We start from the raw sequence: 20,117 nt of genomic DNA on the forward strand, positions 1-20,117 counted from the left end.
CCTATTTTAAAAGAAAATTTCCCAAAGCACACCCTTTTTTTCAGTCTCTGTCACTAGTAAGATTGGCAAGTGGTTGGAATGAGTTGGCCTGTTTTCATTCATTTTTCCTCAGACTCAGTTGCTATGGTCAGAATAATCAAAAGTCTCTCTTTGAGATGTAGAAGGTTGATTTTTGTGCTCAGGTTTTCTTGTCCAGTGTAAACTTGGGTTGTAGAAACATGCAAAGACAATACAAGTATTATTGTATGGACTCCTGGCTATCATCCCTACCTTTCCCAAGACGACCATTGCTCAGAAGTGGGATGGGAAGGCTGAACTGTGGTCTTTGCTGTGAGCCATTTCACTTCTCATAAGGGGCAAGGAGGTGGCTCCTTACGTTTAGTCCAGACCCTAAAGTCTACTACCTTTACCCACAATGAAAAGAGGTGCAATGACAAAACAGCTGCTGCTGCTGCTGTCTCAGTAGCTTCACTCCAGCTTGCTTCCTAGGAAACAAGAGCGAGTGGCTTCAAACTGTTTTGTCTTTGCTGCTCAGCTGTGTTCACAGTGAAGAGAAGCCCAGCTTCTCACAGTGAAGTGACTTCTTGCCCTCCTTATAGCAGGCCCAGACGGCCTTGACTCCTTCTTCTCAAACTCGAGCCTCAACAAGAGGAAATGGCTGAAGCTTAGTTCTCACTTCTGTGTGCTGCAACAGTGTTTTTTCCATTGGAGGAGGGTTGTTTTGGCTTATTCATACATCATCTGAACATTATTTTAATAAGGCCTGGCTGGAAACAAAAAGGCATATGGTATTTTAGTTTGATTCCTTTTTTCTCTTCTTAAGGAAAATTTCTTGAGAGAATAAAACAGCAGAAATCAAAAGAGATGTTAAAGCTTGCACTAGGCAGTAGCTGAGAGTGCAGCCAGAAGATCTGCTTTTGGTATTGCACAGCTGCGACAAAAATAAATGTAAAGGGCATTTGGAAGTGCTACGAGGCAATGACCAGGGTGCTCTGTAATTAAAGGCAGTCCATGAAAGCTGCATGTGTTAATCCAGAAGCCTCCTGGCTACAACATACAGCACCCTAAATGCCCTTGCAAAAACCTTCATGTAGATTCAAGTGTAATTTTAATTTCTCTCCTTATAGGCAATACCATGCTGTAGCTGTCTAGGGCATACAAAGCCTCTGAGATCGTATCTGAAGCCTATAGGCTGTGTTTTGCAAAGTCAGGCCAGTCTGTGAGAAGGCGGCTGTAACTTTTCCTGTTGCACAGTCACTAGAGCGTGCTGGGTCTCTCTCTTACCCTTGAGTCTGACAGCAACCACGTTTTCAGAAACGTGGCCCCAAAACAGGAGTGTGTCTCAGCAGAACTTGAAAGCAAGTTCTTTGAGTTTGATTTCACAGTTGGCTTTTAAAAGATGTGCAGTTGTGCAACTACATCATGTACCTTCTCCAAGTAATGACCACAACTGGTCCCCAAATGTTTACCAGCACAAGGATGCCTACATGCAGGAAGTGGGAAATGGGGGTGGGTCTGGTAGTTACTCTTGATGTGGTCAATCTGCTGCTGACCTTGTTTGGGTAAGGGGAAGGGGAGGATGTGAAAATGAGACTCTGCTTTAATCTCTTGTGTGCATTTTATCTCCCCTCCAACTTTCTAAAGAAGTTTCGTCTATTAGAGCAGCTCCCTTCCCTCCTTCTTCCCCCTACAATTACAGCAGGCGCAGGGAGAAGAGCAGCAGCAGAGGCAGCAGAGGCTGAGGCTGGGTTGCGCAGGCTTGTTGTTGAGCTGAAGTGGTGATAGCATCAAAGGAAATGGATGGGGATTTCTGAGATCAGAGCTGTTAGGGCCATTCATGATTTGTTGCCAGGCTGAAAGCTGCTGCAGAGAGAGCTGCCTGAGAAATGCTGATTAATACAGTAATTGAGGTTTTCTATGAGCAAGAAGGAAAAAATGAAAATATGACTAAAAATGTTCTTTTTGAAATGAACATTTTGAGATTGCACATTCCAGACAATAGCAGCTACTGGTATGAAAGATTTCTATAAAAGAGCAGAAAACTTCTGGTTGAACAGGGTGTCTTTTTATGTTTCTCTATTAAGGAGGAAGGTCAGAAGGTCAGTCTATGTATTTCTTTAATGGCAGAGTTTCCTTTGTGATTCTTACTTTAGTACACATCCTTAACAATTTGTTTCTGTCTCTTCTTTCTTGATAAACTTAGTTTTATTCCAGATCAGGCAGGCACTATTAGGCTAGACCTGCACACCAGTGAAATCCCTTCTGCACTACAGTAGTTCCGGGCTCAGCTTCACTGAGACACCTGGAGCTAATTTCAGGATAGCCTCAGAGTGTGCCACAGAGTTATTTGAAGTCCATAAGCTTCGTAGGCTGTACTTGCCTCCCCAGGCTTCGGGGAGAGAGCCACACTGACCTGGGATGCTGGCATCCTCCTGTCATCCTGACGAATATTTCACTTCATCTGATCTGATCTAATCTCTGCTTCCTTTTCTTCTCCAACGCAAAAGCACTCTCAGTTCTCTGAAAGGCAGATTTGCTTTTCTCCTGCTTTCCTTTACATTAAGATCAGCCCCCTGAAGGAAACACATCAGCCCTTTTTTCTTGGCCCCCCCCCCTTTTTGTTTTTCTTTCAAGCTAACAGGGAAGTGAAAAGCTCCGAAACAGCTGCCTCTCAGAGTGAGACTATTTTTCAGTAAAATAATCACCTTCAGTATGACTACATTGTTTTTCTGTTCTATACGGTGTGACTCAGCATCAGTTAATTAACCCAATCAAGTAGGCCGGATTTCTCTCCTTTAATGAATGGTTCTTCCTACTTCAGAGCCTTCCTAGACCTCATTTTGGTTATGTCTCGGTTCTACTGGGTATATCTAATTACATTTATATCCTTCAGCCCAGTGTTCAGGCCACCTCTCTTGTGGAATTACGCTGTGGTGGAAGTTAAGCCAGGACACTCACTTGCAAGCAGTTGCCCTACTTAGGTCTGCTGCCATGAGCCCTCATGTGTTAGCGCATACAGAAGGTCTTTACAGAGATATACTATTCTCAGCATTGCAGACTGAAAATGGCAAGTAATCCTTTCCAAATGTCTTTTTATCAGAGGGAGGAAGAGCAGGTTGAGGGAAGGGGATGTGTGTACACCCATCAGAGAGACAGCCAAGCACTTGATTGCATAAAACGTGCTTCCCGCCACCCCCTCCCTTTTATCTTCTGAAGAATGACGTAACACCCAGATCACCCCGAAATATAAGTGTGTGTGTGTTTAGAAGAATGTGAAACTAGCTTCCATGTAAAGTGCCAGGAAAGCTATGAGAAATATGCTTGCAGACGTGTGAGGAGAAGGAAAAGTGGTAGAGTTGCCTTGTAGAGAAGCAGCTAGCATTCGCACTGGGCTGTAGACAGCTATAAATGGAATTGTGCATCACCGTTCTCTGAGCTCGAGGACGCCTCACTGAAGAGACAGGACCACTGAAGGAAGTAAGGCATCTGGTTGTTTTGTAATGAGAAGCAGGAATGCTCTTAATAATAAACAAACAGGACATTGTATGCCATCATCACAGGATGTCCTTCCTTCAGCCAGCGTGCTGACTTGGATCGGAGGAAAAGAAAATTGGGTGCAGTGTCTGCTAATTGCTATACCAATCCTCCTTCCATCACCGTCGTGCTCCTGGATGGTCGCTTAGGTACTGCCCTGCGCAAGATTACTGTTCTTACCACGCTGTGAAAGAGGCATCGACTTTGGAAATGCTGCCTGCCCTTGCCCTGCTCCTGTCAGCTTCCCTGCTGTTACTTGGGGAGAGGGGAAAGATTTTATTTAAAGGAAGAAACAAATGTTTTTCCTAATTCCTTTTACAAGTGTTGCTAAGAGGGACACTCAGGAAGGGGATAAAATCCAAACTCTGAAACTCCAAAATTGGTCGTGTCATAAAGCACTGTAATCGTTAAGGTTTGGGAGCAAGCACTTTTTAAATTGGGTTTTAATCGGTGTTCTGGAACCTGGGAGTCAGTTTTATTGTTTTGGGTTTGTTTGTGGTTTTTTGAACGAAAGCGGGCACGCGTTGGCCTCTGGAGCTTCAAATAGGAAGAAAAATAAGATTTCCCGTAGAAATCGTCTCACACGGGCTTCTCTGCAAGGGCTGGGGCGCCCGCCCGCCGCGGGCCGCAGGGCAGCGGCGCGGCTCTCCCGGCTGGCACACAGGCCCTCCCCGGCCACCACATCTCGGTCGAAACGGGGGCAGAAAAGTTATTAATAATAATATTTAAAAGGGAAATAAAACGGCGGCCGGGCGGGTGGGTGGGGGCGCGGGCGCAGGTAGAGCCCCACCTCCCGCGCCGCGGCGAGAGCAGCCGGGGAGAGGGAGGGGCCGGCCCGGTGCGTGAGCGCGAGCCGAGCGCGGGCTGCGCGCGAGCCGCGGGCGGGCCGAGCGCGCGCTGTGGCAGGCGGCCCCCCAGCGTTTCCCAGAGGCAAGAGCAGGGCGCGCGGCAGCACCTGTCTGACAGCGGGGGAGGAGCGGGAGGGAGCGGCGGCTGGAGGTGTGAGTCAGTCTCCCGGGGACCCGGCCGCTGGAAGGAAGGAGAAATGTTTACTCGGTAGAGATGAGCCAGGTTTGCCGCCGACGGTGGGCTTCGGTGTGGAGACGCGCGCGGACTCTGCCCCGGTAAGGAGCGCCATGGCGACCCTCCGTGCCCCGCACCTCCCCGGCCGCCGCCCCGCACCTCCCCGGCCGCGCCGGCCCCGGCCCCGGCGGACTGAGCAGAACTTCCCTCGTCGCCCTTCCCGGGCCGGGAGCGCTCCTCCGACCGGCGCTAAGCCTCCCGCGCCGCCGCGCACTGAACACCCGCCCCCCGAGTTTCGCTGTTCGTCTCCTCTCCCCCTTTAACGCCAAGTCAGTCGCTGTGGCACCGCTCGCCTCGGCGGCGCTGGGGTCGGGGCGCGGGGGCCGGTCCCGGGGCCGGGGGGAGCTTGCCTGCCGCGACCCCCGCCCCAGCCTCGCCGGGCGGCTGCGGGCGGCCCGGCCGTGCCTCCCCGGCGCGGCGCCGGGGTCTGCCGGTAACCCGGAGTCCGGCAGCCCTTAACCTCTTCCTCGGAAGACCGGGTGCTTTCTGTCTCCGCGTTTCGTTTTTCCCGGAGGAAGGGTGTGAATTTCACAGTGGCTGTGTATCCGAAAAGGAAAAATGAAGGGATTTTATGCCGGGCTTGAACGTCATTCCCGGCTACCAGCGCAGGCACAGATTGTGGTCCCTAATGAACCTTACGGAAAGAGCTCGACCTAGTACCTGTTTGGGGATAGGTTTGGTAACAGTGCTTCTGTCCCGAATAGACAGAGGGGCTGAGGGACTTGGTGGAATTGTCCTGTGAGGCTCCTATCAGTGCTTTGAGGTATTAATTCTCAGAGGTACCATCAAAATCAAAAGGGAGAGAAAAACTTTCTCTTATTATTGATTTTATTTATTTCCCTTGCTCCTTTTCTTTTTTGGCCCCCAAGAACATGTTGCAGTGCTTTTTGCAGGGCTGCTGCTGCTGCAGTGATGCTGGCAGGATGTCGGCTTTCTCAGCCTTCCATGCCAAAGGATAAGGGGACGTCAGGAGGAGGCGGGGGGGCCAGGTTGTTTTGAAAGTTGTTTGTGTGTTGAAAGCTGGTGGGAAAGTTCAGGCTTCCCCATTTGGAAGAGGCAAGGCTGGGTTCCGCTCTTCCAACATGCGCTTTCCATTTTTAGCTTCATTCAGACGCAGACAGCAGCTCCTTTCCTCTTCCTCTCCTTGTTTGTGACACTTTTCTGAGGCAGCTTTTCCACAGGCGACTAAGTGGTCTTGTGGCCATGACCCCACGTTTTCTTCAGCACGGAATACTTTTTTTCTCTCTGATGCATTAAGGAAAGGGTCTGAAAAAGGTAAAGTGGTTGTCAGCCTAAGGATTTTTTCCTCTTTGTTTTTGTTCCCTCCTCATTATTACTGAGGCTGGCATTTTAAGGCGCTGCTTCAGTCAGAGCAGCTTCGTTTATGCTGCTTTTTGGCTATTACTCAACTATACCAACTATCCTGCATACGCTTTTAAAGTGTCACAGACTACTGTATTAGTCATGCTGTATCAACGGAAACCACAACACTGAAGGACAATGAGGATTAAAGGCTGTTTTCTTTTTTTCCAGGCTGCTACACAGTGTAGCTCGGACGCTGTGAGTTTCAAGAATCTGGTGAAAGGGAGAGAGTGGACAATGAAAATGGACATGGAGGATGCTGACATGACTCTGTGGACGGAAGCTGATTTTGAAGAGAAATGCACGTACATTGTAAATGATCACCCGTTGGATCCCAGTGCCGATGGAGGCACCCTAACTCAGGCAGAGGCTTCCTTGCCAAGGAACTTGACTTTCAAATACGCATCTAACTGCAAAGAGGTAAGCGGCAATGCTCTGGGGAAGGTTGGAGTCGGACAAGCCAAATCACAGCGCTTCGGAAAGTGTGTGCTCACACTGGCTTCCATTCTTTAACACATACACACACCCACCCCACCACCACCAACTGCTGCCTGCTGGCTTTTAAGATGGGACCCTAATAACTCTTTTAAGAAACTGTGAGCTGGTTATCTGTTGTGTAATATTTTCACTGGAAGTTGCAGCAAGCCTATCCCTGAAACTGGTTCTGTACCAATTCACAAACAGTTAAATTTTCACAATTTGAACAGCATCTGAATAAGCATATTTAAACTGTGGGGTAGTTCTCTGTGCCAATTTCTAGACTGCTGTTTGCCAGGACCATTCATTGCCTCTGGCTCAGAGATTAAAGTGCCTCGGTTGTCCAATAAATAGCTTTAAAAAAAGTAGAGGGAAAAAACCCCACCAAATTCCTGGAAATGTGTTTAATTATTTCTTTTTGTTTTCCCTTTGGTTATGAAATTGCTTTATTCTTTTCATGAGCTTGCTGTATTCCCGACTTCCTAAATTCTTAAAAACTCCAGCATGTTGGTTAAGGAAGTGATGGTGGAACTGTAGCAAGCTTGACAGAGGGGTGGCCGTAGCTTAAATTAACTTTAGTTTATCTGGGACAGTATCTTCACTGGTAGCTAGCCGTGCAAGTCTGTCCTATCCTTGTCCCTGGAGTGGGTACATTCTTTGTTGTTGTTTCAGAAGGGCTGGAAAGAAACGAGCCCGGATGAGCAATTTGGTTTTGTGTTTACTCCTTCATATAGAGTAGCTATTATAGCTAGGTGTGATGTTCAGCAGGGTAATAACCCAAGGGACAACCCTTCATTTCTCCTTGTGCTGAGACTTGTGGTACAGCAGCTATTACCTGTGCTTCTACTTTGGCTAAACACACTGACCACAGAGCTGAAAAGAAGAGGTACGCTCATCTGTGCCTATCAAATATTTCCTTTCAAAGTAGGTACTTGTTTAATCCTGTGTGCAGAAATAGGGCGAGACCCCCAGCTGGAGGGTACTGGCACCGTGGAATTCAGCTTGGCAGTGCCTAATACAGTGCCTAGTAGGTTTGGTAAGAGTTTAAAGCTAAATTTGTCTTTAAATCACTCTTGTCTTCCCATCTGCCCTGCCCTGCAGAGCTTTGGCAGAGAAAGGACGCGCTCCAGAAAATAAGTGCGAAACCTTGTTTTGTGTTAATGCGTCGTTAGACAGATCTTACTTGGGGGGGGGGAGAGATAAAGCCGTGACTCCACTGTGTGATACGGCACGATTTCTTGGTTGAAGAATGAGCTTGCAGCGCGACAGCTCAGGCAGATCCTCGGCAGACGGCTGGTGACTGATTGGCTGCTCAGGCTGCTTGCTCTCTCTGCCCCTATTGAGTCCTGCTGCCATGGCAGGAGATGTCCAAGGAGCTTTCAAAATTCCCAGCACTGTGTTTGGAAACACCGAGGTGTAATTTCCTTATGCTATAGCTCAGGTTAGTGAATCAGGGTAGGAGGATTGCTGCCATCTCTGTGTAAGAGGTGGGGGGAGAGAGAGAAGTTGTTAAAAGATTCCCGGTTCTTCCTTGTAAAATGTGACCCATGCAGCTACCTGCTAGTGGGAGTCTGAATATAGGACATCCTCCTTTTGTTCTCCAGAGTTCCCCCCGGTCTTTTATTTGTGCTGAATAGCACCTACTGTAAGGAGCAATAGGAACTTTTGAACCCTGACTATTTCAAAGGTAGTTCTGAAAGAAAAGGCCGGTCTGATCCTTTTTTTTTTTACCCCACTTTCCGTGAAAGCTATAGTCCTGTAAATGTACGGACAGGGCACTTGTTTGCTACTTGTCTGCAGGGTGAAATAGATGTAAATGGTGTGATCCGTTTGCGTTCCAACAACTGCTGATGTGAAACATTATTTTTTTCGGTCTGTCTTCCGAGTCTGATTTTGTTCAGTGGGGTCAGGACAGGGTGTATGTTGCTTTTGCACATCAGCATTTGTGGGGTCAGCAAGGGAACCTGATTCTGGTTTTGACCTCATGGAAAACTGCTGGAGTCCTGACAATTTGGTAGGATGGGATTTTTTCACTTGCGAAAGGATGAGGTAAGACTTCAGGAGATGCATCGTGCGTGTTTGCCAGGGGGTTTCACATGTGAGCTGTCTTCATTGTTAACTTTGGGGAGAGCTGTGGCTTCATCTGGTTGAGAGTTTTAAATGCTGAGTCAGTTTATTGACAAAAACATACATAATACATCGCTTGTGAAATGCTAATACTGTCATGATTAGATCATGAAATCCTGGTGCTGTCATGATTAGTATTGTATCTCCACTTGGAGTAGGAAAAGTACTGGCGTGCCTGCTTAGGAGGGAGGAAGTACAACCGCTGTTGTTTGGGGAGGGTTGCTTTTTGTGTTTCTTTTCCTTGCATGCTTTGTGAAGTGAGTAGCTCCTCTTTAAAGGTTTATTGAATTTGCAAGGGAGTCCATGACACGTCATACTCTTGTTTATTCTTGGATCTTGGTTGGGGATTTTTCTGAAGGACACTTTTTTCATTATGAGTTCACAGTATGTGTCAGCATTTTAAAAAATGAATTACTACTGCTCGTAACATTTTAGGCTGCTGGATTTACATGAAGTCATGTATTTATTTTTATGCGTGAATTATTTATTCTTTCCTCCAGTTTTAGTGATTGACAGAAAATGATGAAATGCAGTGCCAAAATCACACTCTAGAAGGCCATATGCGAATCCTCTTTTTCATGCAGATATTTAAAACCATCTTCTTCTTTTCAGTAATTTTCCCCTTTGTTTTCAGTCCTTAAAGCCTGAACAGCCCTTCTTGATATGAAGTGCCAGTTATTTTGCTGTCTTGAATACTCCTAGTGCCTCATCCTGGTCCACGAGCTTGACAGAGAGAAATGTATCTCAGCAAACCCGTTACTTGTTGCATTTCCCTGACAAGGCTGTTTCTTAGACCCTGAATCAGTGATTTTAACGAAAGCAGTGATTTTGAGCTGTTTCAAAGTGTGCCTTGCTGATCTGCGACACTTGCTCTCCCCTGTTGCTTTGATTTCGTTGGTTTTGTATGTGATCACCAAGGAAGCAATCTGAAATTTCATGGTGTATCTTCTAGATTCTTTCATGGCACTTTATTTCATGGCACATCTTCTAGAAAACTGGTCACTGAACGAAGGCATAAAATTTATGCAGTTTTATGTAACTGTAGAACTAGTAGTTTAAAAAAAAAAAAAATAATCGGTGTCATTCCAGGACACGTGATGGCCTTCCCTATTTGCATTTGGAGAATACTGTTATTTCACTGAAGCCAATAAGAGTTCGTTAGGTGCTGTGTTTCGGTTTGTTTTTTTTAAAGCAGTTTAGGGGGTCCCAGCTGCAAAATACCTTGCCCTTGCAGAATTAGCAGGGGTGGTTGTTTACTCCCAGTGCCCTCTCCCCAACCAAAGATGTAGGAGCCTTGGTCTTTCCAGGCGCCTTCTAATACCAGATTTGGAACGGGAGCCCATCCGTCTCCTGTCCGGGGGGAGCGGGCGGGGCGGGCTGTGCTCCGCCACCGGGCCCGCTGGCCGGGCTCGGCGGGCTCCGGGCGTGCCCCTGCCCCTGCCCGCCGCCGGCCCCCGGCGCCGCATTAGGACCCTGGTCAGTTCCAGGGCCGCCGCCGCCCCGGCTGCTCCCGGCCCCGGCCCCGGGCAGCCCGAGCCGGGCCAGCCCGCAGGCGGCGGGGCTCTTCCCGCCAGCCCGGCCGGGCGCCGCCGCTGCAGCGCCTCCAGGTTGCAGCTGGCCCCGCTCGCCAGCCGGCTCCTCTGGGCGCACCCCGCTGCGCTCGGGCCGGGAGGAGGGCGGGCGAGCCTCGGCAGGAGCCGCAGCAGCCCGCAGCGCCGGGTGCCGGCCCTGCGGCGGGAGGCTGACGCTAGGCTTCATCTTCGTGCTAGAAATGGCTGGTTTACTGGAAGGAAAAAAGTGGTAGCGGCCCGCTTGCAAGAGCGTTGAAAGCTGGAGCTTCGAAGGGAGAGGGGTTAAGTGTCTGTAGAGAGGAAATTGTTCACAAAATAGCGTGTTGCTCCTTTACGGCATCGTTCAGACCCAGGAGGCTACACAAGGGCAGTAGGGAGGGTTTTACTTGCGGGGAGCTAGCTCACGTCGTGCTTCCCTGCGGTTCCCTGCCACGAGGCTTTTTCGGAAGGTCTCATCGCTGAGGCGCAGCAGTCTGCTGAAGGACACCTGGTGGACACAAGTCTGAAATGCCTCTCTGCGGCAGCTTCCCGGCAGCCCGAAGACGGCTTCTCCTCCGTTCTGGACGTGGAATTCCTTTGCCGTTTTGCCTGCAAGCCCTCGGCAGCTCTGTACTTCGTGGCCACTTGTTAAACGACACCCTTTAAGCTGCAGCAGGGCAGGAGCCCCTTTTGGGGGCGGCTGCCAGCAGTCTGGAGCCACCTGGCACTGCTGGTACCCCTCTCCTGGAGGGTAACTGAGCTTGTAGGGGCACAACGGAGGCCAAGAATTGCTGACCCGAAAGCTACCCTTAGTTAAAAGTCATCTGGACAGCTTTGGTCTGGTTTAGCAAAACTTCACTGTTGGCATACGTGGATGTGCAGAGCATTCTCTGCCAAAATAACCTTCTGGTGGGTATAGGGTGAGAAATCGTCTTCGTGTCCAGCTGTGCTGGAGGAAAAGCAAGCACTGCATGTAAGGTGAATATCAAAAAGTATCTGCTATGTCAGAGACAGTAGTTCAGTGAGTGTTTCAAGTTGACTAGTTCAAGGATGATTTCTAGAGATTCTGAGAATTTCATTAAAGTTGTTTTAATTAAGGCCAGGCTATTCTAAAACTATGAAAAAACTCGAGCTACCATGCAGTAGAACTGATAGGGTGTGCTGTAGCTTGGTTGTGAACTTTTCTTGAGAGGGCAGATGGATGTAAATGAAGATATATGGGGAAGATGAGAAGAACATCTGCCTTTTTCAGCTATGAGAAATGTACAAGCAAGACAAAAATAAAACTGAGCCACCGAGCTTGTTTCAGCTTGTGGTAGGTGTAGGAAAATTTCTGGAAGTCCCTTTTCTCTCTCTTCAGTCCAGATGCACAGATCAATGGAGCATTTAACTACCTTTACTGTTGACGTTTAATTTTTTTGTAATATGCTGAAACACATGTTGAAATGCAGACAAGCGCAAACACTCACCATGTACACCCAGCAATCTGTTTCCGGCTGGATTACTGCCTTGATTCCATGGCTATTATTTGTCTCCTTTATTTTGACATTTAACGTGAAATTACGCTAGGCGTTAGTTGTTTACTTGGATTTTCAGTCTTGACCAGTACACAGGCAAGCATTTCTCTGTCTGTCTTTCTCCCTCTGTCACACCAAGGGTGATACAACAGAAGAAAATGCAGCATGAGAAAATCACAAGACTCAGCTAGTTTGTGAAGTGCTGCCCATAGTCCACGGGTTTTACTGTCCTTTGCTATGAAGGACTGTTAGGAACAAAAAGACATGCTCACTGAAGTGAGCTATCTGTAGGGTCTGATGAGGGCTAATCTGCTTTGGTAAGAACACTGATTCCTTGTGGGGTACAGACAGCAGTAATCTCAGTTGTCAACCACTTCTGCTGTTACTGTCTTGTTCTGAAATCCTGGCAAGCAAAAAGACAAATGGCAAGATATTTGAAGGGGATAAGATTGATGCATTTTGCCATGAAAGTTTGGTTATAACACCAAATTAATGGGCTTTTTACCTTCCTTTTTTCCACTATCTAAGCAGTAGGATCAGTCTTGCAAAGGCTTGGGGTTTTTGCTTTACAAAATTGTTGGTTTTCTAACATTGTTTGGATACATTAAATTTAAGAAGATTGGTGAGGAACAGAGAGAGACAAAACCAATAACTCAGCGGTGTTTTGCAAAGGGTTACTCCAAGGCACGTTCTTCTGAATAGTGATGAATTGCTTCCTGATTTGTGGTCAGTGACTTTTTTTTTGGTATAATTACTGTCAAGAAGGAAGCTGAACAACTAGAGTACATTTCTTAGACCTAGCATAGTGGAGCATTTTCATCAAAACCCTTACGTCTTTTTGACCAAACCCACTTGGCGTATGTTACTGGAACTGCTGCCTCCTTTTTATAAAAGAGGGTGATCTGTGAGTACATGTCCCAAAGCCTTTTCATACTCTGTTTTGTATGCCACTGTATGCTGGTGAGAGGATTGTAGGTCATCTTTTTTTGTTGTTCTCCTTTTAGCTATCAGGACGGGTACAGAGTTAAGGGTGTGTGTGTGGGGGGGTGTGTGTGGCGCGGTGGGGGAAGTTTCGTTTTGATCTGGAAGAGCAGTCATTCCAGTCCCTAACTTATTAGAAAAAGCAAGCTCTGTAGCAGTAAAGTGATTGATAGCTGTTGAATATTTTTGTTTGCTGGAACTAGACTTTTGGAGGTTGCCTTTGATAAGAGAAATAACTTCTGAAGATATTTGACAGTCTCTATACATTTTGTTTACTGTTTCTTCTTGTAAATGTATTTCCACAAAACACACTTTTCAGGTGGTGTTCATCTTTGGCTTCTGTATGTCTCAGTAAGATGCTGGTATCTAATAAATCTGGTGATACCATATCCAACTTCGTTAATTTATTTCTGTTTTGCTGACTTGTCACTAAAAATTTCTTTCATCGGTTGCTTTACCTCATTAACCTTGTTAAGTCTGGGGGACAGGGGAGAGGAAGGAAGACTCTTCAATTTCCATTGGCAATGGACTGATCCTGTGCTGCTCTTCTTGTAGGTCACTGGAGTTATAAGCAAAGAGTACATTCCGAAAGGAACACGCTTTGGACCCCTGGTAGGAGAGATCTATACCAGTGATACAGTTCCCAAGAATGCGAACAGAAAATACTTTTGGCGGGTAAGCAGAAAAAAACAGCACCATGTTGTTGCAGTAAGCAGATCACTAGATGAGTACAGCTGAGAAGCTGGGTCACTTCCTGCTTCAGACCTGTGTGAATGCAGGGGGTAACTTCTGTATGCGGCCAGGCACGAACAGGGCCAGTGGGGTGAACTAAGCCGAGTAAGAGCCTGGCTGTCTTGGATATAGGGACTGCGTGGGTGTAGAGAGCAGAGATGCACAGCCTCTCCTGGCTCTGTCTTCCAAACAGATTCGTGCTTGATTGTGTAAAGAAATAGTTCTGCTGCTTGCTGTAGGGGCAGGTTATTTTGCATTTCTTTACAGCAGAAAGTCATTCTTGTTTATGCAAATATCATGTACCCTTGATTTTTCCAGCTATGAAGAAACTGTGAAAGTACTGCATAATCTTTTAATCTGGAATTACGATACGTTTTGTGACTCCCCCCCCCCCATTTTGAATAGAACTACTGTAACATGGTGGTGGTGGTCTTCAGCATATATCATTCAAGTCATAAGCTTTTCTAGTCCACTTCAGAAAGTGTTAAAAAAGCAGCCTACAGATCTTAGTGAAGGGGCAAATCCATTAATGGCAGACAAACGCTAGAGGTGATGCCTAATTTGTACTCTGTAGTATAAGCTGGAAGGGAACACCAGGCAATTCGTTTTGGCTTGGGAAGTCTGTGCTGGGGAATGTGCTTCCAGTTTATCAGTTGACATAATCCTCGGTTTCCTTTACAGACTCATTATTAATTGTTAAAGAACATTCCTTCAGCCCCATCTCCTTCCATGGATTTGTTTTGCTGCCTTCTAGCCATTTAGGTTGTGTCTAAGTTGGTGGATTTGGGAGTATATCCAAGCCTCTGTGCCCAGGTGCCTGTCTGCCTTAGTAATATCCCAGCCTCATATGCAGGTGAAACCCAGGGCAAGCAGCAGCGTTCCCCACACCCCTTTCTTCCTACCTAATTGCATCATTTTGGTTTTCTCAGATCTTAATACAGCATTGCACAGGCAGTTATATGCATGAGTGCTTTTATGAAGCAGGCAACTGTTTTCACATTCATAAGGCTACAAAATGTTTCTTTTAGCTGAATTTTTCAGAAGCTTGCACCCAGCGTAGGAAGAGACCAGTATGCCAGCCCTAGCTCTGCTAGTTGTTAATAAGGCAGCAAGCATCGGGAAGAGGGACTGCTAACCATCTTGCAGGTCTTCATTCATATGTTGCAGCGAGAGAGATTACATCATTCTTATGATGTGACTTTAAGCCTTAATGCAGAGGGATCCTCAGAAATAATATCCTAGGAGCCATCTAAGCATCATTAAATTCTCTGTTACAGTTTCTTGATTCATTCAAGCCAGGCTGCTGCAGCAAAAATGAATTCCTTCCTAGGGGTCTGACACAGGCTTGCATATGCAAAGGAAATTGTGGGAGATAACTTCCCACATGTTATTAAAGGCATCCTGGGCTTGCTGGCAGGAGTGGGAACATCTGCTACACGCGTGGGGGGATGCTGCCTGCGCCTTGCCTGTGTGAGGGGAGTGGGGCCACCCGGGGCCAACGTCATTTCTGGGAACTGCGCCATGACTCAGCACATCTGGTCTCGCCTTCCCCAGAATAGGTGGGAGCCTGGTGGGGTGCCTTTGCCCTGCAGCCGGAGCACAGTGACCGGCAGCATCCGTGGCCATGCTGTGGGAGCGGTGGAGGGCCAGTTTGGGAAGCGGCGGCAGGCGTCAAGTGCCGGAGCCCCGCGTTCCTGGAAGTTTGCTAGCTGGGGTGAGCAGAGAAACCCAAAGGCTCCTCTTGATGCAGCACAACTTGCCCAGCTCCCTTCCATTTTCTCATAACAAACACACCGCAAAATCTCTCACAAGCTGCTTTGATGAGGCCACATGTATTTCCCCCTTCTCAGTTTACAGGAAGTTACTCTTAAAGAAAGTGATTCTGGTGTTTATGGCCCGCGTTAAAGGGCCAGGCTGCCTCGCCCCTCTCCGCTGGTGGCTCTCTCCAGAAGAGAGGTCCCGGCTGGCCGGTGGGCGCTCGCAGGGTGTGCTGCCTGGCCAGGTAGTTGCAGAAGACAGTGGTGTGAACACGAAGGCAGGAACAGGCCATGGAGTGTTTTCCCCCTGGAGTGAGCTCTGTCTCCCCTTCAGAAGGGCATTTCCTGCTCACCGAGGTGCGTCGCTGGTGCAGGCTGCTCCCACTTCAAGGTCTGGCTATTGCCCGGCCATCTGTTTTGCAAAACCCAGGAACCCCATTTCATCCAGAATGGAGCTGGTTCCTCCTGAGAGTAAGGGATGTGTCTTTAACAAACACGTCTCTGGCATTTTTTTTAATGTGTTTTGGTTTTTTTTTTTAATAACTTTCTTATTCTTATGGCTTTTAAGAAACAGTAGCTTCTGTCAGTGATTGGGACTTCTTTCTCCCCAAGTCGCTGAGCGGTTTTTACATTCATGTTTTCTTTCCCCTCGTGGACAAGCCAGAACATGTCCCTCGATAAGAAAAGTGACTTTTTTTTGGCTAGCCCCTCTCCAGGTCTTTCAGTTATGGCAGGTGAAGTTCATCTTTGCCTCGCCCAGCCTTTCCACAAAAGGGTTACAGTCCAACTGTGAGCAAGTGTTGCTTAGGACTCTGGGGGGGGTGGAGGATGTTTGTATAGTTTAAACCTTTGGGTGGAGGTGGTAGGAAACTGCAAGTACAGAGGCCATAGAAAAAGGCAAGAAAGACTCTGACGTAGCACAGCCAGTCAGTCTTATACACAGGTGACTCAAAGCATTAATGCAAGCATGCACTCAGACCTGCAGTCATCAGCATCACCCACTTGTTGATCATAGCACCGGGAAAAGGACTCTAAGGTACACTGTTCACACAGGGAGAGTACTCTGCATTTCATATTTTGGGTCTGATTTGTCCATACTAGCAGTGACACAGGATAAGCAGAAATGGAAAAAGTGATGGTGAACTTTGAATAAGCATCTATTTCCTTACCGCAGAGGATAGCATAGCTGGAAAGGGGGCAGCCCAGCTTGAATTATTATTACAGTATTATCTGTTCATGTAAAAAAAAAACCCCACAAACAAAACCCTGTAATTTTTCCCCTCTGGACTCTGTGTGCATGTGTTACGTATTGTGCGTATATATATTCATAAGCCCTTACTCTCTATTCCAGATCTATTCGAGTGGTGAGCTTCACCACTTCATTGACGGATTTAATGAGGACAAGAGCAACTGGATGCGTTATGTAAACCCTGGCTACTCTGTTCAGGAACAGAACTTGGCTGCTTGTCAGAATGGAATGAACATCTACTTCTACACCATCAAGGCCATCCCTGCCAACCAAGAGCTGCTTGTGTGGTATTGCCGAGACTTTGCAGAGAGGCTGCACTATCCCTCTTCCAGAGAGCTGACGATGATGAACCTTAGTAAGTGGATTACAGTGTAAACAAGGAATGCTAGTAATGTCTCTTCTGCCTATGTGATCTAATAATAAGTTGTATAATTACACAGCTGCATCACCTGTTGTGTCACAGTAGGTAGCTCAGAGTGGAAAAGGGGAATTAAAAACCCCAACAGAAAGAGTTCCCTTTGCCCATTCGAATGTAAACACAGTATAAAAACTGTGAATGGTTACTGTTTTATTCTGGACAGACAACCTGAATACATCCTCTGCCTTCAAAACTGTAGATGTTTGTTCACTCTCAAACTTTCCACGTCTAGATTTCATAGTGCATTGAGCAAAATTCTGCTTTGATAGCATATACTAAAGGCTGGCTGGTCATGCTCCCAAAGGGCTGCCCTCACTGTACAAGGAAGTGGCTATGTGCCATGACTCTGTCTAGGTGTCTTGACAAAATATATGTTTACTGCATAATGCTCTTTGAGCCTTGCATCTACGCTTATGGGAGCAAACCTCCTGTCGTCTTCTCATCTTGCTACTTGTTTTTTAAGCTCAGTCAGTGTATTTCGTCCCTGTTTCTTGGCTGTGTATTGCAGCTTTCATTTTCTGTTCAAAAATAATAGCATTGGTAGCAGGGGGAAGAGGTATTTCCAGGAGTTTATCTCTGTGTTCCTCTGCGGTTTCTGACCATATCCAGCCTCAGCGCTTTACTCATAGCTTAATCACTGCCTAGCGCATCACCCAGAGCCACTTGAAGAGAGGGAGAGATTCTTGCTGACTTCTCATTTGACTCTTAGGCTTACTCCCCCCCCGCTAGCTGCTCTGAGATAGAGCAGAGCATTCTTTTGGCCTGCTAGCCCCTACACTGACATTTGAAGGAAGAACTGCAAGCAGGTTTTCTTATAAAAAGGACTATTTGCTGTTATTTGGCAACAAATAATGGCTTATAAAGTATCAGTGTTACTTTGGGGATCATTAGACCTAAAATGTAACCCCGCATCATGAAAATGATGTCACACATTCAAATTAATCAAAAGTACCTCTGTCCTCCATGGATGTCGTCCTTCTACCAGTTTTTGGTCTTTCCCTACAAATTACAGGAAACAATTTGCTTTGTCTTAATGGCAGAGGGAAGAGAGGGAGGGGATGTCCTATGCTGCTATATTCCATATTCAAAATATATCTCACTGATTCTGTTATCTTTGCACATGTCATATCACCACTTGCTGTGCAGTTTTATTTCCTGATATGAGGAACTGTTGCCTCTTCAGTAGGACCTACATGTGGTACGAGACAACAGCATTAAGGGTTTCTGTGCACGAGGAGTTTGCAAACATCCAGCCAGACATATTTGGCCACTAGCTAGGAGGATACACAAATGCAGCCTTGGTTTCCTGCGTCTGCTGGCATCTTAGGTTGCCTTGCAGAAGGAGCAAGGAATGTATTTCGAAAGTGTCAGTGAATTGGCTGGTTAATCTTTATCAGGTCAAAGCTAGGGGTGTCTGGACATGTGCAGAATAATCCATTTTAATAAAAGTAGGCTCAATATATGGATTTAAAGAGATGGGATCTTTAGCAACAATTGTGTAGTTCAGTCTTAACATTCAAAAGAACAATCTTCCCAGATGCTGAAATCAAAATATCCCTTGTTCTTTTTAAAGATAATTCTGCTTAAACTGTTCAGAAATTTTGTTAGCCCCCTACACCTAAAGAAAATAGCCGTTCAAAAAAATGAGAAAAAGTTCTCACTTTTTTTATTTTGCCCCCTCATCTTTGTGACAAACACATTCAGGCTTAAAGCCTGCAGTTGGGCCAGAAACCCTACAGATACCATAAGGACTGAGGTTTTCTAACGTTTGGGTACCCTTTCTTGAAAAGTATGGAAAAAAAAATCCAGACGTCTCCCAAAGATGCTTATTTGCTGAAGGCCCTGTAGCAACAGTGCAAGCAGGGATGGTTTTTCCAGCGTTAGTACTGGAACCAAATGAATTTAAAGCATATGTGAGTACTGTTCAGTTTTCTTTTTCCCCTTCCTCTCAGGCCACTTCTTCTGGTTAAATCTGAAACTAGTGAGCATCCTGCTGCCCCTCTAACCTTTCCCTCCATTGCAAGCCTGGCCAAGGTGCCCTTGTATTGTGTTCATCTATGAATAAAATGCAGAAAGCTTGGCCCCAAATCGCTATCATCTTGTACCTGCTGCAGACATGGGGCTTTGCCCCATCTTAATACGGTCTTGTTTGGGGGCACCCTGCACTGGTCACCTCCTCCGGCTGCTAGAAGGTCAGGAAAAGCTCTCTCCAGCCAAACGGATTGCTAATAATTCACTGTTTAAAGTGGCACAGCTTCCCTCAGAGGAGCAGCTGAGCATTGCTGCCTCTCCCAGCTCCTAGCTGCTGGCTTTGGCACCCTCTGAGGAAGAGGGAGGGAAAGCTGGGGACCAGGTGCCGCTGCAGGCTGAAGTCAGGGCTCCACCCTGCTGGGACACACGCTAGTGTGAGCGTGGGGCAGCAGCACTGCCAGCTCCTGGCCCTGCTGTGTTGCACCCAGCTGTCTCCCTGCACCATGTCTCTGTGCCCACAGGAGGCTTTGGAAGAGCCGTGCCTTGGCTGGTTGCCCAGCCTGGCACAGGCCACCTGGGACACACACCTGTGGAAAGCTTCCAGCCTTGCCAATTTAAAATACAGGCAGTTGCTTTAGGTGCCTCAGGGGTTTGGGGATCACGGTCTTGGGAGTTTAGCACCTCAGTTCCTCTTTAAGCACCTGAGCGGGATGGGCCTCTGGGGAAAAATGTATCAGAGAATTTCTCTGGCTTTATTTCCTGTAATTAGTGGCCTCAAAAATGAAAGAACTACCACTTTAGAGCATAAATATATATTACACATCCACATATAACATCTACTTGCCTCTGTAACAGCAAACTTTCAAATTAAAGGTAACTTCTTCAGCATTAGTTCATTTGTGCTGTAGAAGGAAAGCATCCAGATTCAAGACAGCAATTAGGCATGTACTTAGTTATGGGTTTAACCCTGTCCTCTGTGCTTTCTTGAATTGGGGCCTTTGACCTGGTCCTTCAGACGCTGAAGCACACACTTACCTTCACAGCCATGATTAGCCCTGAGTGGAGCTACGTAACTTTGAGTGGATGTTGGAGTGCCTGCAAAGAGTTGCACAATAGTGGTGGAGGCAAGACTGCATTATCCCGGTGGCAGAAACTCAGTCTCATTTCAAATGATCCCCTTCTTCCCGCCTGTTTTGAAGCCACTGATGTTGTTTATTATCAAGATTTGAGATATGTCATCTTCAGATGGTAGTGTTGTGCATCAAATGGTTTTAAGTGTGATGGCACAAGATTTATGTATTCTGCTGGCCAAAAAGTCAAATTCCAGTAATGTGTTAAATATGCTTGGCCCCATTCAAC

At 46.9% G+C, this 20,117-nt stretch overlaps 1 protein-coding gene across 6 annotated transcripts in view; it reads left to right on the forward strand.

Annotated features, from left to right (window-relative positions):
* Positions 1–20,117, forward strand: part of PRDM1 (PR/SET domain 1) — a 105,384-nt gene that overhangs the window by 75,835 nt on the left and 9,432 nt on the right. For 4 of the 6 annotated variants that reach the window (XM_055811307.1, XM_055811309.1, XM_055811311.1 and 1 more), the window contains 3 exons: positions 6,151–6,399; positions 13,187–13,306; positions 16,472–16,724. In XM_055811307.1, the coding sequence (XP_055667282.1) occupies positions 6,151–6,399; positions 13,187–13,306; positions 16,472–16,724 (622 nt within the window). Of the gene's footprint in view, positions 1–4,441; positions 4,659–4,740; positions 5,893–6,150; positions 6,400–13,186; positions 13,307–16,471; positions 16,725–20,117 lie in introns of those variants that run through there. The other 2 variants (XM_055811313.1, XM_055811310.1) reach the window with 2 other exon arrangements.

This window comes from Falco peregrinus, chromosome 7 (genome assembly GCF_023634155.1).
Source record: "Falco peregrinus isolate bFalPer1 chromosome 7, bFalPer1.pri, whole genome shotgun sequence".
In the NCBI taxonomy this organism is placed as follows: Eukaryota; Metazoa; Chordata; class Aves; order Falconiformes; family Falconidae; genus Falco; species Falco peregrinus.